The 27,918-nt window shown below is 35.1% G+C and overlaps 1 protein-coding gene across 1 annotated transcript; it reads right to left on the minus strand.

Moving 5' to 3' along the window:
* Positions 1 to 1,798: 1,798 nt before the first annotated feature.
* LOC109087016 lies at positions 1,799 to 27,918 on the minus strand. The gene is given in 13 exon segments (XM_042716028.1): positions 1,799 to 2,602; positions 2,689 to 2,735; positions 4,137 to 4,323; positions 15,650 to 15,876; positions 16,203 to 17,673; positions 17,676 to 17,787; positions 17,789 to 18,099; positions 20,600 to 20,696; positions 22,616 to 22,707; positions 22,793 to 22,794; positions 24,206 to 24,379; positions 25,821 to 25,994; positions 26,088 to 27,918. Coding segments are annotated over 13 exon segments (5,217 nt in total). The 5' UTR covers positions 27,875 to 27,918; the 3' UTR covers positions 1,799 to 2,066.

Consider the following 27,918-nt stretch of genomic DNA (forward strand, 5'->3'; position numbering starts at 1 on the left):
TACATATTGTAATGTTTATCATAACTTTATTTTACAAGATTATTTTCTTGTTTGTAGTTATGTCATTTGTTGTGCTATGAAATACAGTATAATATGGTATTGCATCATGCTGAATGCCTTATTACTTTTTTTACTGCAGAATGTAACAGAACAGTCAAAACAATCTGTATTTTTTATGTTTTTATATTGCTTTTTATATATAAATACATAGATTACAAGTACCTCACAATATTATTATCCACTGTCTTTTTGTTCAATAAAAACACTCCCACAATTAATATATATATATATATATATATAATATATATATATATATATATATATATATATATATATATATATATATATATATATACACACACACACACACATACAGGAGCATCTTAATAAATTAAAATGTCATGGAAAAGTTCATTTATTTCAGTTATTCAACCAAAATTGTGAAACGCGTGTATTAAATAAATTCAATGCACACATACTGAAGTAGTTTAAGTCTTTGGTTCTTTTAATTGTGATGATTTTGGCTCACATTTAACAAAAAACCACCAATTCACTCTCTCAACAAATTAGAATATGGTGACATGCCAATCAGCTAATCAACTCAAAACACCTGCAAAGGTTTCCTGAGCCTTCAGAATGGTCTCTCAGTTTGGTTCACTAGGCTACACAATCATGCGGAAGACTGCTGATCTGACAGTTGTCCAGAAGACAATGATTGACACCCTTCACAAGGAGGGTAAGCCACAAACATTCATTACCAAAGAAGCTGGCTTTTCACAGAGTGCTGTATCCAACCATGTTAACAAAGTTGAGTGGAAGGAAAAAGTGTGGAAGAAAAAGATGCACAACCAACCGAGAGAACCACAGCCTTATGAGGATTGTCAAGCGAAATCGATTCAAGAATTTGAGTGAACTTCACAAGGAATGGACTGAGGCTAGGGTCAAGGTATCAAGAGCCACCACACACAGACGTGTCAAGGAATTTGGCTACAGTTGTTGTATTCCTCTTGTTAGGCCACTCCTGAACCACAGACAACATCAGAGGCGTCTTACCTGGGCTAAGGAGAAGAAGAACTGGACTGTTGCCCAGTGCTCCAAAGTCCTCTTTTCAGATGAGAGCAAGTCTTGTATTTAATTTGGAAAACAAGGTCCTAGAGTCTGGAGGAAGGGTGGAGAAGCTCATAGCCCAAGTTTTTGGAGCTTCTTCATGCTTCCTTCTGCTGACCAGCTTTTTGAAGATGCTGATTTCATTTTCCAGCAGGATTTGGCACCTGCCCACACTACCAAAAGTTGGTTAAATGACCATGGTGTTGTTGTGCTTGACTGGCCAGCAAACTCACCAGACCTGAACCCCAGAGAGAATCTATGAGGTATTGTCAAGAGGAAAATGAGAAACAAGAGACCAAAAAATGCAGATGAGCTGAAGGCCACTGTCAAAGAAACCTGGGCTTCCAGACCACCTCAGCAGTGCCACAAACTGATCACCTCCATGCCACGCCGAATTGAGGCAGTAATTAAAGCAAAAGGAGCCCCTACCAAGTATTAAATATATGTACAGTAAATGAACATACTTTCCAGAAGGCCAGCAATTCACTAAATATATATATATATTGTCTTATGAAGTATTCTAATTTGTTGAGAGAGTGAATTGGTGGGTTTTTGTTAAATGTGAGCCAAAATCATCACAATTAAAAGAACCAAAGACTTAAACTACTTCAGTCTGTGTGCATTGAATTTATTTAATACACAAGTTTCACAATTTGAGTTGAATTATTGAAATAAATGAACTTTTCCATGACATTCTAATTTATTGAGATGCACCTGTATATATATTCAAGAAATCAATTAAAGTAATTAAATTGATTCAAATAAACAGTGGAACACTGCCTCAAGCTTCTAAACACAAATGAAATAACTTATTGCTCCTTTACTGGATCAGTAAAAACATTTATTTATGTCATGGATGTGTTTTTGTAAAACTTGAAACTCTAAGGTAAGGAGAGACAGAGACTTATATATAACTTGGTGTGTGATAAATATTCTTTGTTGTTCTCTCCTGTAGATTGCTAAATCAGACACAGACATACTGAGCAGTTATTATAAAAAACCCCAATCCCAGCATAGAGGGGTTCAGTGAATGTGGTGTTGAATGTGTGTAAGTGTGTGAGTGTGTGTGTGTCAGAGACGCTGTAGAAAGACAGAGAGCCAGCCAACACGTCCAGATAGACACCAACTCTGTTAGATTGAGGTAAAGGTACAGGAATATCAATGCTGATTTTATCATACCAGACAGTGTATCTGCCCTTAATGCAGCTCAAACTCCAGGACTTATCATTGAGTCCATAATCACAGCCATCACTTCTTCCTTTCCTGCTGATTCCTTTATAGGTCACTGCTATGTCAACCCAGCCACTCCATTCAGCCTCCCAGTAACATCGTCCAGTCAGACTCTCAACACACAGAACCTGCTCATAGTGCTCAAATCTCTCTGCATGACCAGGATATGGCTGATGATTTTCCACAAGCGTCGCCTTTCTGTTGTCCTCAGACAGGATGAGTTTAGTGTTTGCTGTGTTTGGATCCAGTGTGAGATCACAGGCATCTGAACACAAGAGGAGAGATGAGAACTGTATCGTGGACAGTTTTTAAGCGATGCTTTACACATATGAGTGTTGTGTGAAGACCTACATTTTTGCAGTCCTGGTCTGATCCTGAAACATTCTCCATGATTCAAACTAGACAAAAATATACACACCATACAGTCAGAGAAACAGAGCCTCACTAACATTAACTCAAAATCACTGGCAATCACATTTCAAAATGATCTAATGACTTATTTATCAATATCTACAACATCCAACTTCTTAATACTGTAGCTACAAAAGATTTATTATTATTATTATTATTATTATTATTATTATTATTATTTTGTACAACTTACACTACCAGACAAAAGTTTTTGAACAATAAGATTTTTAATGTTTTGTCTCTTCTGCTCACCAAGCCTGCATTTATTTGATCCAAAGTACAGTAAAAACAGTAAAATTGTGAAATATTTTACTATTTAAAATGACTATATTCAATTTCTATTTGAATATATAATAAAATGTAATTTATTCCTGTGATTTCAAACCTGAATTTTCAGCATCATTATTCCAGTCTTCAGTGTCACATGACCCTTCAGAAAATATTCTAATATGCTGATTTGCTGCTAAGATATTATTATTATTATTATTATTATTATTATTATTATTATTATTATTATTATTATTATTATTATTACGTTTTCTTTGATGAATAGAAAGTTCTGAAGAACAGCATTTATCTGAAATATAAATCTTTTGTAACATTATAAATGTCTGTATCACTTTTGATCAATTTAAAGCATCCTTGCAAAATAAAAGTATAAATATCTATAATATATTTTGCCAAAAAAAAATATATATATTGACTCCAAGCTTTTAAATGGTATAGTGTATAATGTTACAAAAGCTTTTTATTTCAGATAAATTCTGATCTTTGGATCTTTCCATCAAACAAACATTAATAAAAAAAATCAACCAACTCAAACAAATATTAAAAAAAAAAAAAAAATAATAATAATAATAATAATAATAATAATAATGAATAATAATGTTTCTTGAGCAGCAAATTAGCCTATTAGAATTATTTCTGAAGGATCATGTGACACTGAAGACTGGAGTAAAAATGCTGAAAGTTCAGCTTTGATCATAGAAATTAATTACATTTTAGAATATATTCAAATAGAAAGCAGTTATTTTAAATAGTACAAATATTTCACAGTATTACTGCTTTTGCTGTATTTTGGATCAAATAAATACAGGCGTGGTAAGCAGAAGGCAGTTATTTAAAAAACATAAAAAAATTCTTACTGTTCAAAAACTTTTGACTGGTAGTGTATGAAATGTGAATAAGCAGTTTATCAAAACATATTATAAGATCTTGGCCCTGAAGATTAGTCATAATCTTAACCTCTAAACTCTGTGGGTCAAAAATGATTGAAAACGCTTCTATGCTATACAAGAGAACATTGCAGTTTTCATGTTAGGAGGTAAGTATTGAAAAAAATAATAATAATAATTATAAGCATGCACACAAATGTACCATAAACATACTTGAGTATCTGCAGTTGATAGTTTGGATCCTCCAGTTTGTGTTTGAGCAGCTGGACTTCTGATGGTCCTGGGTGATTGTAGCTCAGATCCAGCTCTCTCAGGTGTGAGGGGTTTGAACTCAGAGCTGAAGACAAATAACCACAGCCTTCCTCTGTCACCATACAGCCAGACAACCTACAGAGAGATATATATTATGTTGCATTAGAATTACACATTAACATTTAGGAAGCTTTTATATGTCAGTCTCTCCATAGAATGTTGCAGTCACATGCAAAATAAGGATGAATAAAATTAGATCTAGCTTGTAGGCGTGAGAGGCAAAAAGTCACTTGTGGCAGAACTGACAAGTGTTTTCAGTCAAGCCAAACATCCGGCTACTGTGAGCCTTCCGTTTCTTCCAGATCTCCACACTGAGGTACAGAGATCATGCAGGAGACCTTCAACCTGCATTCATCTCTTCTAATTATGTAAATGTAGAGGGTTTGCATGTGTGGGGATAGGTAAGGATGCCTCCCATTGAAGAGATGCTTGCAGGCTATCTCTCTCTGGGTGATTCTTTGAAGGTTTTGACCCTGCCATCTAAACTGTTTCAAACCACTTCACGTTTGAACAACAGGGCATATGTGGCAACAGATCAGGCCAGGGTGCCTTACACACAATTATATATAAAAACACACAACACCCATATACACAATATGTCCACACAAAAAATCGTTTCTACCACCTCCCCCGCCGTCGTCAAAAAAGACCATTTGCAGCTTTTGACCACTAACTGGCACTTTAATCACAAGTTTTCAAACAAACGCATCAAAGCACATTTTTGCAAATAGACGTCAGCTTTGCCTCACTGATGTGTTATATTTGACTGCAGTCGGGGAAAATGAAAAAAAACGAATTTAATATTCACAGATGAAAGTTTAGTCCTTATGAAGATATGTGCGTTTCTTAGAATGAATTCAAGCAGGATAAATGTCAAGCTTATGAGCCTGTGCTTATATTTTCTCTACACCATATTTTAGATTTGACACATTTAAATAGTGTGCAGTATTATTTATATAATACAAATTATGTGTTATATTATTCAAAATAAATTGTGGTTTACTTTGCATCGGAGCATTAAAAGTGGTAGCATAGTGAGCTAGGCTTGCGTGTTTTATAAATTATTTTCTTTATATTAGTAAAACGTGGGGCACTGAATAATTTCGCTCCCATTATTTAGGCCTAATTAAAACAAGAAACGAATAAATTAAACCTGCACAATTTAACTAAATCATTGAAACTCTAAAGAATGGACTGATTAATAAAACGTCCTCACTTATCAACAAAGTGCACACGATGTAAAAAAAAAAAGAGCTTCATTAATTGACAACTTCAGTCTTCTTTACTTGCTTTCATGTAATTTAAGTAAAAAAAATAAAATAAAAAAAATACATTGTGGCCATATTTAAATGCAGGTTTGTATAATATTCCTTAAAATATAAGTGCAAGATTTGCTCGGCGCATGATGCTGGGTGCACATGCAGCATTTATTCTTATTTGTCTACATATTTTATCTTCATTACAAATCTTGTTTGGTTTTATTTTGGATAATTGCATGTAAAAAAAAAAAAATTTGCTTTGTAATACATATGCAAAATGTGAATTATTATTCATATTCAAGTGTTTGTGCGAAAATTATTATGCGTGCATGACAGGGAGGAGCCCTCTCAGTCACGTTATTTTTTTCCTGATAATGAAATAACTGAAAATTGTGGTAACTCGCATACATGAGAAATATATCTACAGAAAGCTTGAAATGTCTTTTAAACGAATCAATTCAAAACGAAAGCATTGTGTAATCTGTGAAAGGTGCATTTCTCTCTAAATGCACATCCATGTGGAGAGAGTCAGCACTGTGAATTTCATCTTGCAGCCGACAAGAAATCATTTGTTTATTAATAAATAATTAAAATGTCTCCTTTTTCACAATTATTAGGCTACTTCTGCCTGTGCTTTGTGGCAAACTTAATGCATGTGCTTGAGCGCAGAATATATTAAGGCTCATTATGGATTATAGATGTACATTTTATATAAACCTGCGATTAGTTGAATAATGACAAATGAACGACTAGTAACTAGAAAAATCTTACGTGGGAGGCAGATCTATTAAATACCCTCTAGACATATCTGTTAAAGATTTTAAAGCATTTTATACGCGTTTGCATAAATTCTTCTTTCAGAACGGTCTGTAACAGAGAGATGCCTTAACACTGATTATTCCTCTGAAACACAAAAACGAAAATTGAAATAAAATTGGTATTTTATGTTTTGAGAATGGCTAGCCCTTCTCTGCAGATATTGTGCTTCTGGTTTGTGCATTTTAAATCACATAAAGTCTACAAAATATATAAAAAAACTTGTTTTTTGTCATGTCTGTAAAAAAAGCCTATAAAACATGTTCATAAACTGATACTTTATTGATGTGTGGACTCTATGTTCATGAATATATTGTTCATGAATAGGCTACAATCTGTGAAAATTTATATTTCACACTCTAAAAAATATTGTATGGACGCAACAAAATAAAACGGCCGACGCTCCACTCAGGACTCGTAGTTGTGATTGGGCTCAACCCTCCCCGCGCGTCTGAGATACGCTGCCGAGCAGAGTATGAGCGGAGCGGTGTTATTCTGACTGGAGCGAGGAGAGGATCTTTTTAAAAGTCGGAGCGTCGTGGTTTTCACTCGCTCCAGCACCGCTCCATCACGAGTACAATTCATGCCAACAGCCCGTAATATAACTGCATATTTAGCAAGAATTCACATGATAAAAACATATTTAGCTATAGCTTGATACACATAATCTCTCCGATCAGAAGATTATAATGACGGTAATAGTCGAGCATTACAGGCTAGTTCTCAAGGAGTTTGTCTTCCTTTTACTGATTATTTTCGGGTTAAAGCATGATTTAAACAGATACAGCGCATTCACACGTAATCGCTGTCGCAATAATGCATTCAAACAAATGTAATTTTACAGTGCTGCTTCATCTGTAACTGATTTTGAAATCTGTAAGAAATGCATAGATCTGAAGATAAAATAACTGACGAAAATGTACTGTTATTTTCATCACAAACAATATTTGCACAGCTGAAAGCAGCAATTATACCTTTTAATGCTGACAATGTTATTAGTTTGGCGTTTGGTAGGACAAAAAGTTTGCACACAATAGCCTAATCCCATTTGAAACTCTCCTGTTATTTTATTTATTTATTTATTTCATTTTATTTTATTTTTTATAGGCTAGGTTATGAACATAACATTTCAGCTTTATCCACGGAGCGAGTGCAGAGCGGTGTTTCTGGTATCAGTGATCGCGGGACGGAGTGATTATTAAATGCTCGGAGTGCGGAGGGAAATTGTTGCTGCTCCACTCTCACACACGCTGCTGCCGAGTGAGAGATGTTTCACCCACGAAATGAACAAGACCGTCCGGTGTAGACACGGTTAGACAGTGTCTGCTATATTTAAAATAATTGATATAAGAAATAAAAATAAATACATAACCTAAACCAGCGGCATAACGAGATGAAAATATAGACTATAAAATATATTTATATGTCCAGTCCATGACACTGACTCACTGGAGCTGCCAGTTTTAATCTGAACAGCTCTTAAGGCAGAGTGGATGGTGCATGATGGGCTAGTATTTAAAAAAAAAATTAATAAATAAAATAAAGGTCTTTCCAGCATTAAGGTTATAACATTACTGCTTTTTTCAATCATCGTGTTTCAGTTATAAATTTGACTGGTAAATGATAAAGAATTATATTAAAACTTGTTTTAATATTGATTTTAAGTAGGGAGGCAAAAAAACGATTTAAATCGTAAATTGGAGTTTTTTGTGATCAAACCTTTCTTTAAAGTTGTTTTAAAACCAATAGGCCCTATGTCCTAAAAACCTGTTCTGCAAGTTTGAAACCCTCATAAGACACTGTGCATATGAAAGACCAAGAGATTCACACCTTTATCTCGACCCCCACAAGCTATACCTAACTACTCCAAACCCCAGCCCCCTCCAGCTGAACTGAACTCGGTCTGTTTGAACGGTGTGTTCTCATGTTACTGGATTGAAACATGCCTGCACTCACATCAGCCCTACTCTTTTTATTCATTATTTTCTCGCAGCCCATATTATTATTATCACTAGACCATAATAATAACAAATTATCAATTGATAATGAATCATTATTTTTGAGAAAATCGTAGACGTTTGTGAACGTAGACGTTTGAGGCAGGCTTTAAGACCAAGCGGAGTCCTCCGTCAGCTGCTCCCACTTCACAGCGAGCGCGAGCTCTACCTGACCCAGCTTCACCGTCCACGTTTGGATTTTATAAAATCAGTTTGAGGCGAACACAACTTACTGATCATGAGCCAAACATTTAGCAAGGTGAGAAAACATTTAGTCTACCTGAAGGAAGACGTATTTCATTGAGCTAATGTTGTTGAATAGAGATTAAAAAAACAAACACTGTAGGCTATTCTTAAACTTGGAGCTCATTATATTGAAGTACAAATCCAAACACCAGAAGCAACCTACACTCTCAGTGTTCTTTCATTTAAAAGTATGCATTTTATTTATTCACAGGCTAAATGGTTGAAATAATATTTTAGTTGAAAACTTTAAGTGCCATTGTTTAAAAAAAATGCATCATAGAAATGTTTCATAGACCTTCAGTTGTCATGCTTTAAAATCCAATGGACAGACATAGGCCTATATTATTGTACATTACAAAATATTTGGATCGTCCCTTATTTTCTTAAAGAGTAAATACTTATTTTCTTCAAGAATAAACATTATAAATAAATAATTAAAGAAAAGAACCTCTATTAGCCCTTATTTTTCCATTTCTGAAGTTAATTGTGCAACTCTAATGATGATGTGACTCCCCTGACAGTGGCACGTTCCTCAAAAAAATAAAAAATAAATAAATAAATAAAATAAAATAAAATCTTGTTAGAGCTATGTGAGCGATTAATGGATTTAAAAAAGAAAAAAAAAAGTGTGTGCTTGGTTTCCGAAATGGAAAACGAATAAAGCTCGTAAAAAATGATATGATGTAAAACTAGTCATGATAACATATTATTAATTCATAGAAATAATTTAAGCAATTAAAACCTTTTTTAAAAAATACCATATTCAACTTGAATTTCAATACTATTAAACTGACTTTAAAATCTCAAGGAGTTTATAAGTTGAAACGGTAAAATGTCATAGTGCATGTTAAATAGTCTAAATGAACTTGCATATAGTATCTGAAGACCTTGATTGCATGTTAGCATAAAACTAACAATATATTTTGACTTTTTTTTTAATGAACAATTCCTGTATTTAATATGTGACAGCAACCTTTATATCAAACATTTTGAAATCGTCCACAGTTAAGCATCGCGGGAGGCAGCTTGAGCGCGCGGAGTGAATGCGCATGCACAAGTCATTTTTGGATGCAATGGAAAAATAAAGCTGGATAAAATTATAGCTACACAAAACTTGTAAATAGTTAATAACATAGCCTAGATTAGGCCCATACTCTGTTCCTAAGTATATAATGTAAATTTGTTAACCCACAATAACACATTTTAACCGATTAATCGCCTATTTTCGTTTGCTGCATTGTTTTAAACACGCTAAAAAATAAATTAAATTTGTGAGAGTTGCATTTTATTACATTCAGAAATAATAACGGCAGGCCTAATATGCTATAGGCTAATGTACCAACAGGATTTTTTTAGTTACCTTCACTTTACAACAAATCCTTTAAATTTAACAAATTTATCAGAACAGAACAAGAATTACAAATATATAATTTTAATGGATAAATATAATTGCAGTATATAATAATATAGGCTTATAAACAAAACAAAAATAATAATTAAAAATAATTTAAAGCGATACAAAAAGGTTGGGCTTATCTCTCTCATTCGGGATAAATTCAAACATGTTGCCCATTTGAAGCTAAACTCTTATTCATGAGGTAAAATAGGCTTTGGATTTCACACGTGTTTCAGTATTGACGAAAAAAAAATCATAATGAGTAAAAATATGCCAAAGTGGACCGTTGCTCGTGCCGCATGGCTCGGTGAACCAGTTTCCAGTGAATATATGTGCGCGTCAGGCACCAGCGCGATCAAAGTCATAATTCAAAAATGCAAAGTGTTAGCAGTTTGAAAAATCAAGAATAATAACAGAGTTAATAAGAATTATTTGTAAATGCTGCACCGTTCTCATTTCGCTCTGCAAAAGGAACCCGAAGATTATTATTATTTTTTTAACCAAGAATGAACCGAAATGAAAACATTTAGCTTTTAATCCGTATATATAAGGTCTTTCTTTAAATTTTTGATGAGTAGACTGTAGCCTAAGACTATCCTATTTTTTAATGGCTTTTAAGGATGTTATAATGTATATTATAACGTTATTGTTGTTTTACGTCTTCCTATCATTTTACAATTACATTCAGTTCACAATCCATCCCTTTGCACCACCTGGCGGTAGTTTCACGAATGATTTTAACACGCGACTGAATTGCAGTTAACGCCGCGGCGGCGGTACGCGTGGCGGTATTACCCATTTTGGTTGTCTACCTACCGTACTTAACAGTTTGGACTGCCCCCTGAGGCAGTTACTGAAATCAAGATTATTGAAATCTCTCCAGGCTACCAAGCAAACAGAAGAGATCTCCAAAGAGAGCGAACAACTCCTCTCTCCTCACTCATTTATGACCCCCTTCTCAACCTGCCCTCTCTGCCTCTCCCTCTTCTGATAGCCGCGCCACAAGGATCCGTTTTCTACATATATTTTCACTTTGATTTGAAAGAAGACAGCGCATCCTGTGGCGTGGCTGACACAGAAGAGCGTACGCTGCCTGCGTACAGCTCAGATTCACCAAAATGGCATTACGCTGATGTGGAGTGACACAGAGGAGACAAATTGTTGAATGAAGTTGTTATTTTTGTTTTATTCGCGTACAAAAAGTATTTTCATAACATTATGGTTGAACCACTGATGGCAGATGGCAGATTCTATTCTGACAATGCTTTTCATACTTTACTGGATCTTGACAGCGTAATTTACTTGGAAGTCTATTGGACAGTCACAAGCCTCCCTGTTTTCATCCAAAATATCTTAAATTGTGTTCCAAAGATGAATGAAGCTTTTACGGGTTTGGAACGGCATGGAGGTAAGTGATTAATGACCAAATTTTAATTTTGGGGTGGAGTATCTGTAAGGATGAAAGAAACTAATAAAATACTATCACCTCATAAAAAACAGACAATGCAAACATACACGGGCATCTTCGAGACACCCCACAGAGTGGAGGTGCAGGAGGCTTCCTTCTCTTCTGTCCATTTGTTTCATTTTAAATCCCTTCACCCATGCTTCCTTCTACTCAGTATGATAGTCATATCTGGTATCATTTTAAATGTCTCAGTCCAACTGGTACAATGGTCTCAATCTTACAAAAGTAGACTAAAAGATAATACAGATCCTAAGAGTTAAGAGATATTTTGCTTACTACTTGCAAATTCCAATTGTTTGTACATGCCTCTGTTTAGGGGATGTTTTATCTTGGTTTTGTATTTAAAGGATTGCAGCAAAAGGGTCAGGGCCTTCTGTAGCCAAAATGAGCACATAGCATGAAGTGTGTCCACACACTTCATACTATGTAGTTTTCTAAAAGCCAGGTATGCATCTTACTCTTAGATTCATCTTTGAGAATTTAACCCTCTGGAGTCGAATTGCACGTGTATTCGCGTGTTTAGGCATTTTCTCCTGATAACCACAAAAAGAACTTAAATTACACTTTCAGTTTTGATTGTACAGTTAAGAGCAATACATCAATCGAATCTGTAAAGGGTCTACTTTTATTTGAATCCACACATAATAACAACAAAACTTTGTGCAATTATAAAATAAAGAAAACAAACCAGGTGCGCTGTCTGCAGCCTTGGTCTGCGGTGATCTTCATTTAGAAATGCGTCATTAAAATGAACTGTAACTCAGTGAATACTCAACACAGAGACATGAGAGATATATCTATAGAAAGCTTGACATGTCTACTTTAAAAATAAGAAAGTGCTACCAATAACAAATATTCTGTGATGAAGTAATCCATATGAAAAAAACGATATCCCCCTCTCACACCTCCCTCCACAATATATAAAACAATAAAACCCCCCCGCGCCGAACGCACTATTGAGATTATAATCATCCTCTTGAAGCTCGCGGCGGGTAACCGCCCTCATCAGAGCAAACAAAGCAGCGAGACTGTACTTCACGTTTTTTAAATGTTACTGTTCGCTTCGCGCTGAGAGGAATAAGACATAATTCACCTCAATAAGACCGCTGAGAGGAATAAGATTTGGATTACCTCAGAAAGAAGAACGAAGCGGCTTGACTCAGCAGAGATAAACATGAGAAAGTCTTTTTTATTATTAATCTACTTGTATTAGTTTTCATACACATTTTACTAGTTAGACTTTTGCAAACTATAATTCCTGACTAAATGTATAATCAGGTGAAACATTATGAAGTTTCATTTACATCATCTCAATGTTTCACCACCATTTTTTTATGTTCTATAACATAGACAGCAATATGATATAAAAGTAATATGAGTTATAATGTTGCTAGCTTAATGTCAGTAAGAATGATTAGACAAACTTTACTGCAATAGGCTGTTCTCTTTTCACGAATATAGCCATATATGTTTGTAACTATATATATTGTATAGGCCTTCATACAAAGCATGCTTGTGTTTTCAAGAATGTAACTAAGCTTCTGTTCATTAATATCTGCTCTGGTGTAAATATTTTTAACGTGTTTATACCCCGTCATTGGTGTTTGCAAGCGTCTGAGGTAAAAAAAAAAAAAAATAACAAAAAAATAAATAAAAACCAACAATAAATGTGCTGTTGGGTAATTGTGTTCTTTTTTTTCCTATAAATTACTAATAGTATCAGTAACCATCACAATAATGTTAATAATGCAGTTTATTTGCGTAAACAGGATGCTTACTTTTTTATTTCAGATAAATAATAACCTGTTGCAAAGCTAGCCAATGCAAATAAGCAGCCCACTCAGGAACCTGGAGCACAGCTAAGACCAAACGAGGCACACACTCCCATCTCTTCAAAGTCTCTTCAAAAAAGTATGTCCTTCAGAGCATATAAACTATATACATTTTGGAAATACCAGGTATGTGACATTCATTTATATCTTTCAACATGTCACATGAGCCTGCATTTATTTGATCCAAAATACAGAAAGTTGCACTTGCTAAAGCAGTAATATTGTGAAATATTTTTACTATTTAAAATAACTGCTTTCTATTTGAATATATTTAAAAAATTTAATTTATTCCTGTGATCAAAACTAAATTTTCAGCATCATTACTCCAGTCTTACTCCAAGTGTAACAATATACACTATACCATTCAGAAGCTGGGAGTCAGTATGTATATATATACTGATATACATACATACATATATATATATATATATATATATATATATAAACTTATTTAGTACACAAGTGATGGATAAATACAATAATCATGTTAGAAAACTATGCTGTTCTTTCAATTAATAAAAAAAATCATCTCTTTTCAAAATTAATAATATTAATAATAATAATAAATGTTGTTTTGAGTAGCAAATCAGAATATTAGAATGATCTCTGAAGGATCGTGTGACTGGAGTAATGATGCTAAAAATTCAGCTTTGAAAGTCAGCTTTGATTGTTCCTAATAAACTGTTTAACTGCACTCACAAGTGAATCTCAAGTTATTTTGTGGGATAATTAAATATATTGTAAATAAACTACAAACCTTAAAATATATACATTTATTTTGTCCTCACAGTCTTTCTTGTAACTCTTCCCTCTCAGTCACACACCTGACTGAAAGGCTCATTATGAAGCTCATTATGCGGGCCTTTGTCTTCTCAGGTGTGAATCACACAAATATTCATGATAGTTGACGCCTACTTAGAAAAAAATTTCTTAGAAAATTTAAATCAATCTATTGTTTTCTGTGAGTGAGTAAACAAGATGATTTTCACATCATTTTAAACCAAAAATTCTAGGCTACAAGCTCCAGGTTTGACAGTCTTGTGAACAAATGTTCTCTAGGTGTTTTATGACCTAATTTCAGTGACTTCAAAATTGTAGTTTTTTACGAACCATGCATAAACGTTGTTTTCTCAAAAACACAATCATGTACATACATGCTATTTACATATTATTGTAGCCCAGTTTGCACTGATTACAGTGTTAGACTTTAGCCATGTATCTATTTATAAGCAACTGAAAAAAGCACAAAAGTCAGGGGATATCAAAACTTCTCCAGGCCCCCAAAACCCCCTAGACCTCAGAGAGTTAATATCTTGTATTGATTTGATATATTTGAATTGGCTATGTAATTGGCATAATACATATTTAACTGACTGATAATAAATTGTTACATTTGATTTTATTTTGACTTTGAAATTATTTTCTCAAGTAGATTAAGTGAAGGCATATGTTACCGCAAATCTGTGTCTAGGGTTAGTACATAACAAACCAAAACTCAAATTAAACATAGCACATCACATGACATTATAGATAAAAGATATAAGGTAAAGAGTTAACTAGAATAATCAAATGTCAGAATAACAATAATAATAATAATGAGAGACAGACAAACAACCAATTTGCCCTTCAAACAAATGTAAGGTCATAATAAAATGGAGACAGATTAGATAATAAAATGGTGTCAGATTAGAATTGAACATAAAATTGAATAACTTTGCGCACTGAAAAGACTGAACATGCAAGAAACCTTCAGCCACAATTGGATACCTTCATTGGACCAATTCATGTACCTTACAGATCCTTTTAATGATCACTTGAAATTGGAGTCAGATTGAACATGGAGCTAGACTAAAATTGAAACTAAATCCTGGTAAATTTAGAAGCGCAGGTAAAAGACAGAATGCACATTAAACCTTCAACCAGACTGCTGGATTGGTGGGTGGATCCTTACAAAAGAGAAGGACTTTTCCTTAATGTAACAGCCTCGTCATCCAAGCTTTTTGGCATGTCTGTAGAGATGCAACATCTCTCTCAATCAAAGAAGTCGTTGACATAAACTGCAGGTGCCCGATTATACTATCAGGCACACCATTAGTGATGTCATGGACTGTCATCTGCCAATGGAATTGCAGTGTTCTGACACATTTCAGACACTGGTTATACTGATGGCATTTCCCAAAGCATTGCATCAGATGGATTGTCTTGTTCCCCTTCTCAAAGAACCCAGCTTATACTCTTAACCCCAGACAATTTTATTAAAGAAACTGCTTTTTATTTATTTGGTGAGTAATGAACATTTTTTATTACTATGTATTAAATAGCCTGCATCACATGTTGAAAAACATTATGTTTAAACGTGAATCACATGAGAAATAGCTAGAATGGAAAATTATTTGCCCTAGTGAAAAAAGATTTCCACATTTGGGTGTGAATACACCACTGTGTTCACAAACCTCAGTATCTCTAGCTGACAGTTTGGACTCTTCAGTCCATCAGAGAGCATCTTCACTCCTGAATCCTGCAGGTCATTGTTACTCAGATCCAGCTCTCTCAGGACACAGTTTGAGAATTGTAGAGCTGATGAAACAACTTCACAGTCCTGAGCAGTGATATTACAGCCAGCAAGACTGAAAAGGAGAAAAACAATTTTCAGTGAAAAAAATATATATATAAACATGACTTGAGTCTTATCTGATTTTTATAATTTTATATTCAAATTTCAAAATGTATATAAGTCAAATTACTGTGAACTTCATAAATTATAAATCAGAAGTCAGAAATAACTTTATTGCCAAGTATGTTTAAACACACAAGGAATTTGTCTTGGCGAAAGAAGCTTCCAGTGCAGAAGAAAGTACAGACATAGTGCAAATATACATGATAATGCAGACGTAGCTTTCAGAGAGAATTGTTACTTTGCATGAACATTCAATTTTTTCATTGTAATACTCACAGGGCTTTTCTGCAGTTGAGTACAGCTGGTATTAGTCTTCTTCTCCCCTCATCTGATGTGTTGTATTTCTTGAGGTCCAGTTCATCCAGCGGCTCCTCTGACATCTGAAGCATGTAGGCGATTGTTGAGCAGTGAGCAGGGGAGAGTTTCTTCTCTGAGTGTTTGTCTGATTTCACAAATTCCTGAATCTCTCTGGACAGAGTCTGATCTTTCACTTCCAGCAGACAGAGGAACAGATTGATGGATCTTTCAGTGGAGAGTCCATGTCCATCTTTGATTTTCTCTTTAATGTATTGTGTGGTTCTTCTGATGCTCTCTGAGCTGTTCTCTGTGTGTGTCAGTAGATCCTGTAAGAGTCTCTGATTGGACTCCAGTGAGACGCCCAGCAGGAACCGCAGGAACAGATCCAGCTGTCCATTCTCACTCTCAAGAGCTTTTTCTACCCCTCTTTTTTGCAGATTATGCAGTGAATCTAAACATGCTTCTGTACTGATGCTTATGTGATAGTAAAACACATAGAAAGCAGCGAGAAACTCTTGAACACTCAGATGAATGAAGCTGTATACTTTCCTCTTATGAATCACAGATTCCTCCTTAAAGATCTCAGTGCAAATCCCAGAATACACTGAGGCATCAGTGACGTCTATGCAGCTCTCAATCAGGTCCTCCTCATAGAACATCACATTGCCCTTCATCAGCTGTTTGAAAGCCACTTCAGCAAGTTTCACAATCATTTCTTTGTTAGACTGCAGGAGTTTCTCTGGATCTCTCTCTTCATACTTCTGCTTCCTCATGTTGATCTGAATCAGCAGGAAGTGGATGTACATTTCAGTCAGAGTTTGAGGGATTTCTGCACTCAGATCTTCTTCCAGGAGCTTCTGAAGCACAGAGGATGAGATCCAGCAGAAGACAGGGATGTGGCACATGATGTGGAGGCTTCTTGCTCTTCTGATGTGTGAGATGATTCTGCTGGCTTGATGCTGATCACTGATTCTCTTCCTGAAATATTCCTCCTTCTGAGGCTCACTGAATCCCTGAATTTCTGTCAGACGGTGGATGTATTTGGAGGGGATCTGATTGGCTGCTGCTGGTCTGGAGGTGATCCAGATGAGAGCAGAGGGAAGCAGCTCTCCTTTCATGAGCTTTGACATCAACACAGCCACTGATGAAGTCTCAGTAACATCACAAACTTTCTGATCATCTGAAAACGTCAGTGTGATTCTGCTTTCATCCAGACCATCAAAGATGAACACAACTTTACACTCCTCATAAATCTGTGAGTCCAGATCTTGAAGTTCAGGATGAAAGTCCAGCAGAAGTATGTGAAGACTGTATTGATGATCTTGTATCATGTTCAGCTCTCGAAATGGAAGCACAAACATGAAATCTACATCCTGATTGGCTTTTCCCTCGGCCCAGTCCAGAATGAACTTCTGCACAGAGACGGTTTTTCCGATTCCAGCGATGCCTTAGTAAGAACAGTCTTGATCTGCTCTTTCTCCTCACATCCTCCTTCAGCTGAGGCTTTAAAGATGTCATTGCAGTAGATTGCAGTGTCTTGTGAGTGTTGTGTTCTGGCTGTTTTTCTCCATCTGTAAAACCTCATGTTCTTCATTCACTCCTTCTCTCTCTCCCTCTATGATGTAGAGCTGTGTGTAGATGCTGTTCAGGAGGATTTCATTCTCCTGGAGTTTCAGTCCCTCAAATAATCTCACATACTGTTTCTTCATTCTGTTTTTGTACTGGTCTTTGACTCTTTGTAGTTTATCATCTACTGGTTTCTGCAGATCTCTAGTCTCCTCCTGCAAGTGAGCAGAACTGGATCCTCTCATGACTTGTTCTGGATCTCTTTCTGTACTGAAAGTCTTCTGATGGTCTGGACTGGTTCCTGTAGAAACTGTGTCAGGTGGTAGAGTACAGATCTTTGTTCATAAACTCAACATCTGTACTGAACCTGGATCAGGTCAACAATTGAAAATGTTCATTAATACGGATCCTAAAAATTCAGGCCTCAGAAATACATGTCCATAAATAGCCTTTTAAATAGCTCTTTCTTTAAAGCTGCAGTCCGTAAATTTTGCCTCTTTGTCACCATCTCTGTTTGAAAACCTGCAATTGCAGCTGTGTGCAGAATTATCTTCCTTGCGTGGGTTGTGCAGTGGCTCGGCTCCAGCACAGATGAATCTAATGTTTTGAGAAGTATGTGTGGCAGGCCACCAGTGTGGATTTTCATTGTACTTCAGAATCATAGATTTTTTTTTTTTTTTTTTGAGGAAAAAAGCATTACAATAAATTGCGCTACCTTTGGTGATTCAATCTAAATGAGCTCATATCACATCAAACAATGCTAATTATTATTATTGTTATACTTCATTCTCAAATTGTTTATGTTAACAACATCAGCATTTTGTGACTATGTGAATATAGTGTGTATAAGTGAGTAGATTACAATTTCTGTATAGTCTAATCTCTAGTTGTCATACCACTCAAATTTCATATTAAGAAATTCTTTTAACCTAAAAAACAAATTATGCTCCCTTCGAACTGGTTGTCTGTATCTGTAATCAGAAGCACATTTAAAATTGGAATATAATTTAATTTCATTTACATGTGTTTCATAAACACATAATGCTTTCTGGATTACAATCCCCCATCAAAATTATTTATTTGATTATTCCAGCTGCTGTGAGAAAAGGCTATAAACGATCGGCCACCTGCAGGATCCTCACATGTGATAGTCTAGTAGCCGGGACAATTTCTTTTTTGTTTAACCCTCTGAAGTCGATTAACGCGTATATGCGCTATGAGGCATTTTCTCCTGATAACCCCGAAAAGAACTTAAATTACACTTTTTTTTTTGTTTTGATCGTACAGATAAGAGCAACACATCAATTGAATCTGTAAAGGGTCTACTTTTTTTCTATAGACATAATAACAACAAAACTTTGTGCACTTATAAAATAAAGATAACAAACACAAGGTGTGCTGTCTGCAGCCTTTGTCTTCGCTGATCTTCATTTACAAACGCGGCATTAAAATGAACTGTAACTCAGTGAATACTCAACACAGAGACATGAGAGAGATATCTATAGAAAAGCCTGACATGTCTACTTTTAAAACTAAACAAGTGCTGCTGAAAACAAATATTCTGTGATAAAGTAATCCATATGAAAACAACGCGATGTCCATTTTTCACGTCTCCCTTCATTATCTTCTAATGCGACCACGCCCCCGCGCTGAACGTGCTATTCAGATTCTAATGTTTCACTAAAGCGCGCGGCTTGAATACGCCTACACAACAGAAGACAACGCAGCGAGATTGTTCTTCAAGTTTTTTTTATTTTACTGTTTGCTTCGCGATTAGAGGAATAAGACATAATTCACCCCAAAAAAGATGTGATGCGGTTGAGGATTTGAGATTTGGATTTCCTCAGAAAAAAAGAATGAAGCACTTTATTCAGCAGAGATCATAAACATAAGTAAGTCTCTTTTTATTTATTCATATACTTGTACTAGTTTTCACATAACGTGTAAACATTTTACTAGTTAGACTTTTTCCAAAGACTTTTTCCAAACTATAATACCTGACTAAATGTATAATCAAGTGAAATATTATGAAGTTTCAATAACAATATACACTACTATACCATTCAAAAGCTTGGTGTAAATAATATAAATGTACCAATAAATGTAACTGTAACAAATGTAACAAACAATGCTGTTCTTTCAATTTATCCCCCCAATAATAATAATAATAACAACAGCATAATAATAATAATAATAATAATAATAATAAATATAATAATAATAATAACAACAACAACAATAATAATAATAATGATAATAATAATAATAAAAATTCTGTAGAAAATAAGATTGTTAAAATGATTTCTGAAGGATTGTGTGACTGGAGTAATGATGCAAAAAATTCAGTTTGAAAGTCAGCTTTGATTGTTCCTAATAAACTGTTTAAAGACATGATGTAATGACGCAGCCCCATGCTCGAATTTCCTGTGAAAACCTAGCTGTACCACTCAAATTAGAAAACATTATTATAAAATATCCGTTGTGAATCAGGCTAAAGTAGGCGATAGTTTTGAACACTGGCTGGTTATGCACTTGCTCAAATGTTGATTTCAGATCATTTTTAACCAAAAAGTTATGGACTGCTTTAATATTGTATGAAAAATGACAGTGAAACTTTGAGTATGATATCGCATTCTAAACATCGTCTTCATCTTCATATTACCTTAATGTGAGAATACAGGTTATCAAGATATTTAATGGAGACATTAATTTCACTTTTAAACCAGTAAAACAAACATATGATAAAACTATATCTAAAAAGCATATCCATATAACTAACCCGAAAAAAGAAAAAAAATCTCGAAACTTACCTTGAAATGTTTTGATAATAAGATTGTCCTCATCTGTAACTGTGTATAAGATACTTCTGTGTTTTACTGTCAGTTCCAGTCTGTTGTTCTGCTCTTCCTGTTTCAACAAAAATCAGACATAAGGCGTGTCATTAAAAAGAACAAATGGCATGCGCTATAAATGTCATTGTGCACTAGTTTTTGTCTTCCTCTTTCTAACCTTGTAGCTTCAACATGTGCTGATTTTGTTCCTCTCTTTATGGTCTGTGGTCCAACAGTGTCTGTCTCAGTATTTGCTCCCATGTATTTTTGCTGAGTTCATACTTCTGTAAAACAAATTAGGCTGTAGTGTCTCCTTAAGATCTTTAGTAGAATTTTTAATTCATCATGCAAAATATTTTGTCCTGTAAAATTGTCCAATTCCAACTTCAGCTGTAGATGTAATGGACATCACTGATTCTGTCAGTTCATGAGTGGCTATCCTGAGATTAAAGTATGTAAATAATCGTATTATAAAGAAATACATATTAAAACAAACAATGTAAAGGTTCTAGCAATTGCGAAGTGTAATTTCAAATGTTCATTTTGTTCATAAATAGATCAGTTCTTGTAATCTCTTATTAAACTCCATGTGCTTGTCTGATCTGTCTCTGTCCAAAAGGGGGCACTAAATGTTCATCAGATCCTTTTTTTCCCCCTTTTTCTTTTTTTTTTTTTTTCTGATCCAGTCTGATAAAGAGTTCATACAAATGCTTTTGTGTGCCAAAACAGTGTTATGACCTCTACCTCCAGCGTTAACATTCATGTTGTCTTAAGTTATTCATTCATACACTGTTAAAAATCGCTGTAAAAAAATGGCCAAATTTTGACAGTAACTTGCTGTTTTTCTTTAAAACAGTGCATTCTGGGTAATATTCATCATTTTCGAGAAAGTAGCCTGCTACTAAAATGTAAAGGCAGCAACAAAAGAGAATAAATAAATGAGTGTGAAATACTCAGATTAAAAAAAATATATATATATATATATTGTACACTTACACCGTTAAAGATATTAAGGCTTTAATAAAATAAAAGAAAAAAAAGTGTTACAACCAGAATGAGTAAATTAGTTCGTTTACAACAGAACACATTCTGGAATATATTATATCAGTGATGCATCTGATATACATATATATATATTTACATTGTAAATCTCACAATTGCTAATATTTAGTTGGATGTTGAGTTTTGACTATGGTGTGCATTTGTTGTGGCACTGACAACCTTAAGCAACGTCACAAATTTATTTCCATCAAGCGTCAATATCTAGCCAAGACTTTTCACAATGGGAGAGTCAAACCATTCTGTACTCCAACACATTACAAGCCTTTCAATGGGTTAAGAACCCACTGAAACCACTGAGCCACTGAACCCCTGAACCACTTTTTCACAATTTGAGCCTGATAAACATTTCCGTTGAATCAAATAGCATTATCAACTTGGAAAATGACCAGGGGATATGTTTTCTGACTTGGTTGTTTAAGAAATGAAAGCTACACTGCATTATTTGACATATAACATTCCAGAAACATATTAATCACTGCATTAATGATCAAATTATAGAATCTTAAGTATTTGCTTATTTATATCTAAACAGCAAGTGTTTTGGGGCTTCCATATGTGTCTCTGTGGTTCCTCACAGAAGGTTCTTAAATCTGACTCAGAGACATTGAATAACCATAATAAACCGCAATCCCAGCATAGAGGGGTTCAGTGAATGTGGTGTTGAATGTGTGTAAGCCTGATAGCCAGTCTATATAAAAAACCATCAAAAAAGACAGCACTTATTGGCCAGTCTAGATAGACACCTATTCTATCAGTGGGTGATGAAGGGAGAGGAATGTTTGTCCTCTCATTATTGTGCCAGGCAGAGTAAATCTTATCACAGCAATAAAGATTCCAGGACTTGTCGTTGAGTCCAAACCGACAGTCACTCCCTTCTTTTCTGTTGATTCCTTTATATGCCACTGCTACATGACCCCATCCTCTCAATTTAACCTCCCAGTAATGGCGTTCAGTCAAACTCGGTTGACACAGAACCTGCTCAAAGCGCTCAAATCTCTCTGGATTATCAGGATACGGCTGATGATCTTTCACACATGTTGTTTTTTTGTTATCTTCAGTTAGGATGAGTTGAGTGTGTGCTGTGTTTGGATCCAGTGTAAGGTCACAGGCATCTGAACACAAGAAGAGACATCAGAACATCTAAGACATCATTAAATATGCAGAGGTGTGTGTGTGTGTGTGTGTGTGTGTGTGTGAGGACTTACACTTTCGCATTACTACTTACACCCTCGCATCCCCTCCATGATCCAGTCAAAACATACAAAAAACAGTCTAAACAGAGAAAAAAACAACAAGAAATGTTCAATGGTATGATAACTAATTTTAAATGAAATAGTTAGTCACTGCCACAGCAGTACTATGGATTGAGGAAAAAATCTTAAATGTATGTATTTAAGCATTATGGACCTTATGTAGCTCCGCCCCTTTTCAGCACCACGCTAATTGTCTTCTGACTTCTGTTTGTATTTCCACAGCGTGAAGGTAAGTTTGTACAAAATTATGAATGAACTGCACATTTTAAACTCTTCCCAGTCTACTGACATTTGTTATAACATGCGCTTCGAACACTACAATACTGATGATAACTTTCATTAACTCTATAAGTAAATTCACTTCACGAGCTAATTACTCTTCAACAGCGTTGCTATAGAGCTACCACAAAAACAGATGTTCAAAGACAGAAATCTAAATTTCACAACAAAACAACAAACTAATCGACTAACTCCTAAGTCTAAAAACTAAAAAAAAAAACTTAATACCATTTTATAATTCTTTTTTTTTTTAGTTTTTGTTTTTTTCAAATGCGCTATACTTCCGGTTCTTTTTCTATTTATGCATTATATTCACCTTTTGTTGGTTTCCCTATTTACTCATTATGTTCATCTGTGTCTTGCTTAATTACTTTTTTATTATGTGCATACATCGACCTGTGTTTGTCCCATTTTGTCTGATCCCATCCATTTATTGTGTTAGTTCGAGTTAATGAAGTATTTCTCCATGATCCTGAGCTTTTGTACACTAAAAAAAATAATGTTGTTCAATATATATTTTTTTATTATTATTATTATTATATTTGTATTTATTTTTTCTTTTATTTTGCATTTATTGTGATACGTGAAGAGAACTGACATTTATTATTATTTAATTTATTTTTTTATTGTTGGTTTTTTTTTCATTTTGCATTTATTGTGATAAGTATAGAGAACTGACAGGTGATGACTGATATTGGAGTGCTCGGGTCTCCTGATATTGGAGTGCTGTAGGTTTGACCTACCTGAAAAACTTAAACCACTGTTTATTTAATTGTATCTGTTTCCTGATATTGGAGTGCTGCCCACAAGGCTATTGCCTTCGATCAGTGTTATTTTTTAAAATAAATATTCAGTGTTAGTTACAAAATAAACTCAATAAAATATAATAGTAAAAATACAACAAATAATGAAAAAAAATAGGTTTATAAAAGTAGTAGAAACCATAATGCCTATAGTTTACACATAAATGAATTATAACAGATGAACATACTTGAGTATCTGCAGTTTGTAGTCTGGATCCTGCAGTTTGTGTTTGAGCAGCTGGACTCCTGATGGTCCTGGGTGATTGTAGCTCAGATCCAGCTCTCTCAGGTGTGAGGGGTTTGAACTCAGAGCTGAAGACAAATAACCACAGCCTTCCTCTGTCACCATACAGCCAGACAACCTACAGACACACAGATAGATCATCTATAAAGGAGGAGATTAAATAAAAGATGAAAAACTGAAAATGCCAGAAAACTACCTGCATTCATATGTTAAGACATCTCTAATCTACAAGGACTACTGTGACTGTAGAGAAGGTCACAAATACTTAAAATTTAAACTATTAAGCCTATCTATCGTATTTGGAAAATGTTTGGGAAGTAATTTGATGTTAACACTAGCCTACTTTTACTGAAGCAACACTGAGATGGGATTATTTCCTGATAACAATATTTTTTCACACACACACTCACATTAAAAATATACACACATCCCCAGATCCAAACACACACATAACAAATAACATTTCACATAACACATAACACTCATAACTTAGTATAATTTGAACAGCAGCTATGCTAACAAAACAAATGTACATGATTATCTCTAAAATAATTCGAACAGCAGCTATGCTAATTGTGCTTTCCATTTCTATCTCAGGATGCCCATCCTGAGGTAAACTGAGATTTAACCAGCTCCAGTTTTGATCCAGGTTCATATAGGAATGTTGCAATGACACCAACAATGAATGGACTAAAAAGACTCCATAATCTTAACCATATATTTTAATAAATAGGATCACAAGCCACCTTTCATCATTAATGCATTGAAATATAGCATAGGTTTATCTGTGCTTGAATTAGTTTATTTGTGTTGCCAAAAATGTCACTAGCCCTGCCACAATAAGTATATGAATAAAATAAAAAAATAGACGGAATAAACAAATTACAAGCAATAGCACAAATAAATACAACAGACACAATTAAATAAACAGTGGTTTAAGTTTTTCAGGTAGGTCTTACAATCGTGTTCAGGTAAAGAAATTGAATAATCAAATGTAAAATAACATTGCATACTCTTTAATGGATAAATGAAATATTAAAGGTGATGTTTGTAATTGTAATTTTTGACAGTACTAAAGACTGAACTAAATACCACAGTATGTCTGCAGATATTTAGGAAGCATGCTTGTTTCTCAACAAAAACAGGTAAACCTAATTTTTTAATTCAATAACAGCCTGCATAATGAGGCAATCACAGTTAGTCATATCCCGATATCAATTTTAATTTGATATTAAAATTGATATTTAATTTGATATTTAATTTGATTGATATTTAATTTGATATTTTGTGCAGAGTTAGCATGTAATTTGTACTTTCTTAGATTTTGTAAATTTGTCCTGTTTCATTTAATCTATTCGTATTCTTATACAAATAATTAAAATACAAATAAAACAAATTTAAAATAAAATTTAAATTAAAAAGAAATAAAAATTCTAAAACAAATCATAAAAAAAAAACAATTAAAGAACTGATTTGAATTTAAAAGGCATTAATATTTCTTTAATCTCTAATAAAGTAGACCCAGCTCTCTCAGGACAGAGTCTATTATAACAAATTACCTCAGTATCTCCAACTGACAGTTTGGACTCATCAGTGCATCAGAGAGCAGCTTCACTGCTGAATCCTGCAGGTCATTGTTACTCAGATCCAGCTCTCTCAGGACAGAGTCTGAGGATCCTAGAGCTAATGCCACAATTTCACAATCCTGAACAGTGAGATTACAGCCAGCAAGACTATAAGACAAAATATAGAACATAAGATTATGTTATTTAAACCTTTTCAATACATTGTAATTTTTATTATGAAAGTTTGAAAATAACACTCACAGAGCTTTTCTGCAGTTGATCACAGCTGGTATCAGTCTTCTTCTGCCCTCGTCTGATGTGTTGTATTTCATGAGGTCCAGCTCATCCAGCACCTCCTCTAACATCTGAAGCATGTAGGAGATTGCTGAGCAGTGAGCAGGAGAGAGTTTCTTCTCTGAGTGTTTGTCTGATTTCACAAACTCCTGAATCTCTCTGGACAGAGTCTGACCTTTAACTTCCAGCAGACAGAGGAACAGATTGATGGATTTTTCAGTGGAAAGTCCTTGTCCATCTTTGATCTTCTCTTTAATGTACTGTGTGGTTCTCCTGATGCTTTCTGAGCTGTTCTCCGTGTGTGTCAATAGATCCTGTAAGATCCTGAGTCTCTGATTGGACTCCAGTGAGACACCCAGCAGGTACCGCAGGAACAGATCCAGATGACCATTCACACTCTCAAGAGCTTCATCTACTACACCTTTAAGCAAATATTTTACTGAAGCTAAATTCTTCAGTCCCTCCATAGTTTAATTTACATGGTAGTAAAAAACATAGAAAGCAGCGAGAAACTCCTGAGCGCTCAGATGAATAAAGCTGTAGACTTTCCTCTGATGAATCACAGATTCCTCCTTAAAGATCTCAGTGCAAATCCCAGAATACACTGAGGCGTCAGTGACATCTATGCCGCTCTCAATCAGGTCCTCCTCATAGAACATCACATTGCCCTTCATCAGCTGTTTGAAAGCCACTTCAGCAAGTTTCACAATCATTTCTTTGTTAGACTGCAGGAGTTTCTCTGGATCTCTCTCTTCATACTTCTGCTTCCTCATGTTGATCTGAATCAGCAGGAAGTGGATGTACATTTCAGTCAGAGTTTGAGGGATTTCTGCACTCAGATTTTCTGCCAGGAGCTTCTGAACCACAGTGGATGAGATCCAGCAGAAGACGGGGATGTGGCACATGATGTGGAGGCTTCTTGCTCTTCTGATGTGTGAGATGATTCTTCTGGCTTGATGATGGTCACTGATTCTCTTCCTGAAATATTCCTCCTTCTGAGGCTCAGTGAATCCCTGAATTTCTGTCAGACGGTGGATGTATTTGGAGGGGATCTGATTGGCTGCTGCTGGTCTGGAGGTGATCCAGATGAGAGCAGAGGGGAGCAGCTCTCCTTTCATGAGCTTTGACATCAACACAGACACTGATGAAGACTCAGTCACATCACAAACTTTCTGAGCGTCTGAAAACATCAGTGTGATTCTGCTTTCATCCAGACCATCAAAGATGAACACAACTTTACACTCCTCATAAATCTGTGAGTCCAGATCTTGAAGTTCAGGATGAAAGTCCAGCAGAAGTCTGTGAAGACTGTACTGATGATCTCGGATCAAGTTCAACTCTCGAAATGGAAGCACAAACATGAAATCTACATCCTGATTGGCTTTTCCCTCGGCCCAGTCCAGAATGAACTTCTGCACAGAGACGGTTTTTCCGATTCCAGTGATGCCTTTAGTAAGAACAGTCTTGATATGGTCTTTCTCCTCATGTCCTGGTTCAGGTGAGGCTTTAAAGATGTCATTGCAGTCAATTGCGGTGTCTTGTGAGTGTTGTGTTCTGGCTGTTTTCTCCATCTGTAAAACCTCCTGTTCTTCATTCACTCCTTCTCTCTCTCCTTCTATGATGTAGAGCTGTGTGTAGATGCTGTTCAGGAGGGTTTCATTCTCCTGGAGTTTGGTTCCCTCAAATAATCTCTCATACTTGTTCTTCATACTGGTTTTGTGTTGTTCTTTTACTCTCTTCAGAACATCATTCATTGTTTGAGGAGAATCCTTCTGGTTGTCTGCAGTCTGATCATCCC

The sequence above is a fragment of the Cyprinus carpio genome, chromosome B1 (genome assembly GCF_018340385.1).
Source record: "Cyprinus carpio isolate SPL01 chromosome B1, ASM1834038v1, whole genome shotgun sequence".
NCBI lineage: Eukaryota > Metazoa > Chordata > Actinopteri > Cypriniformes > Cyprinidae > Cyprinus > Cyprinus carpio.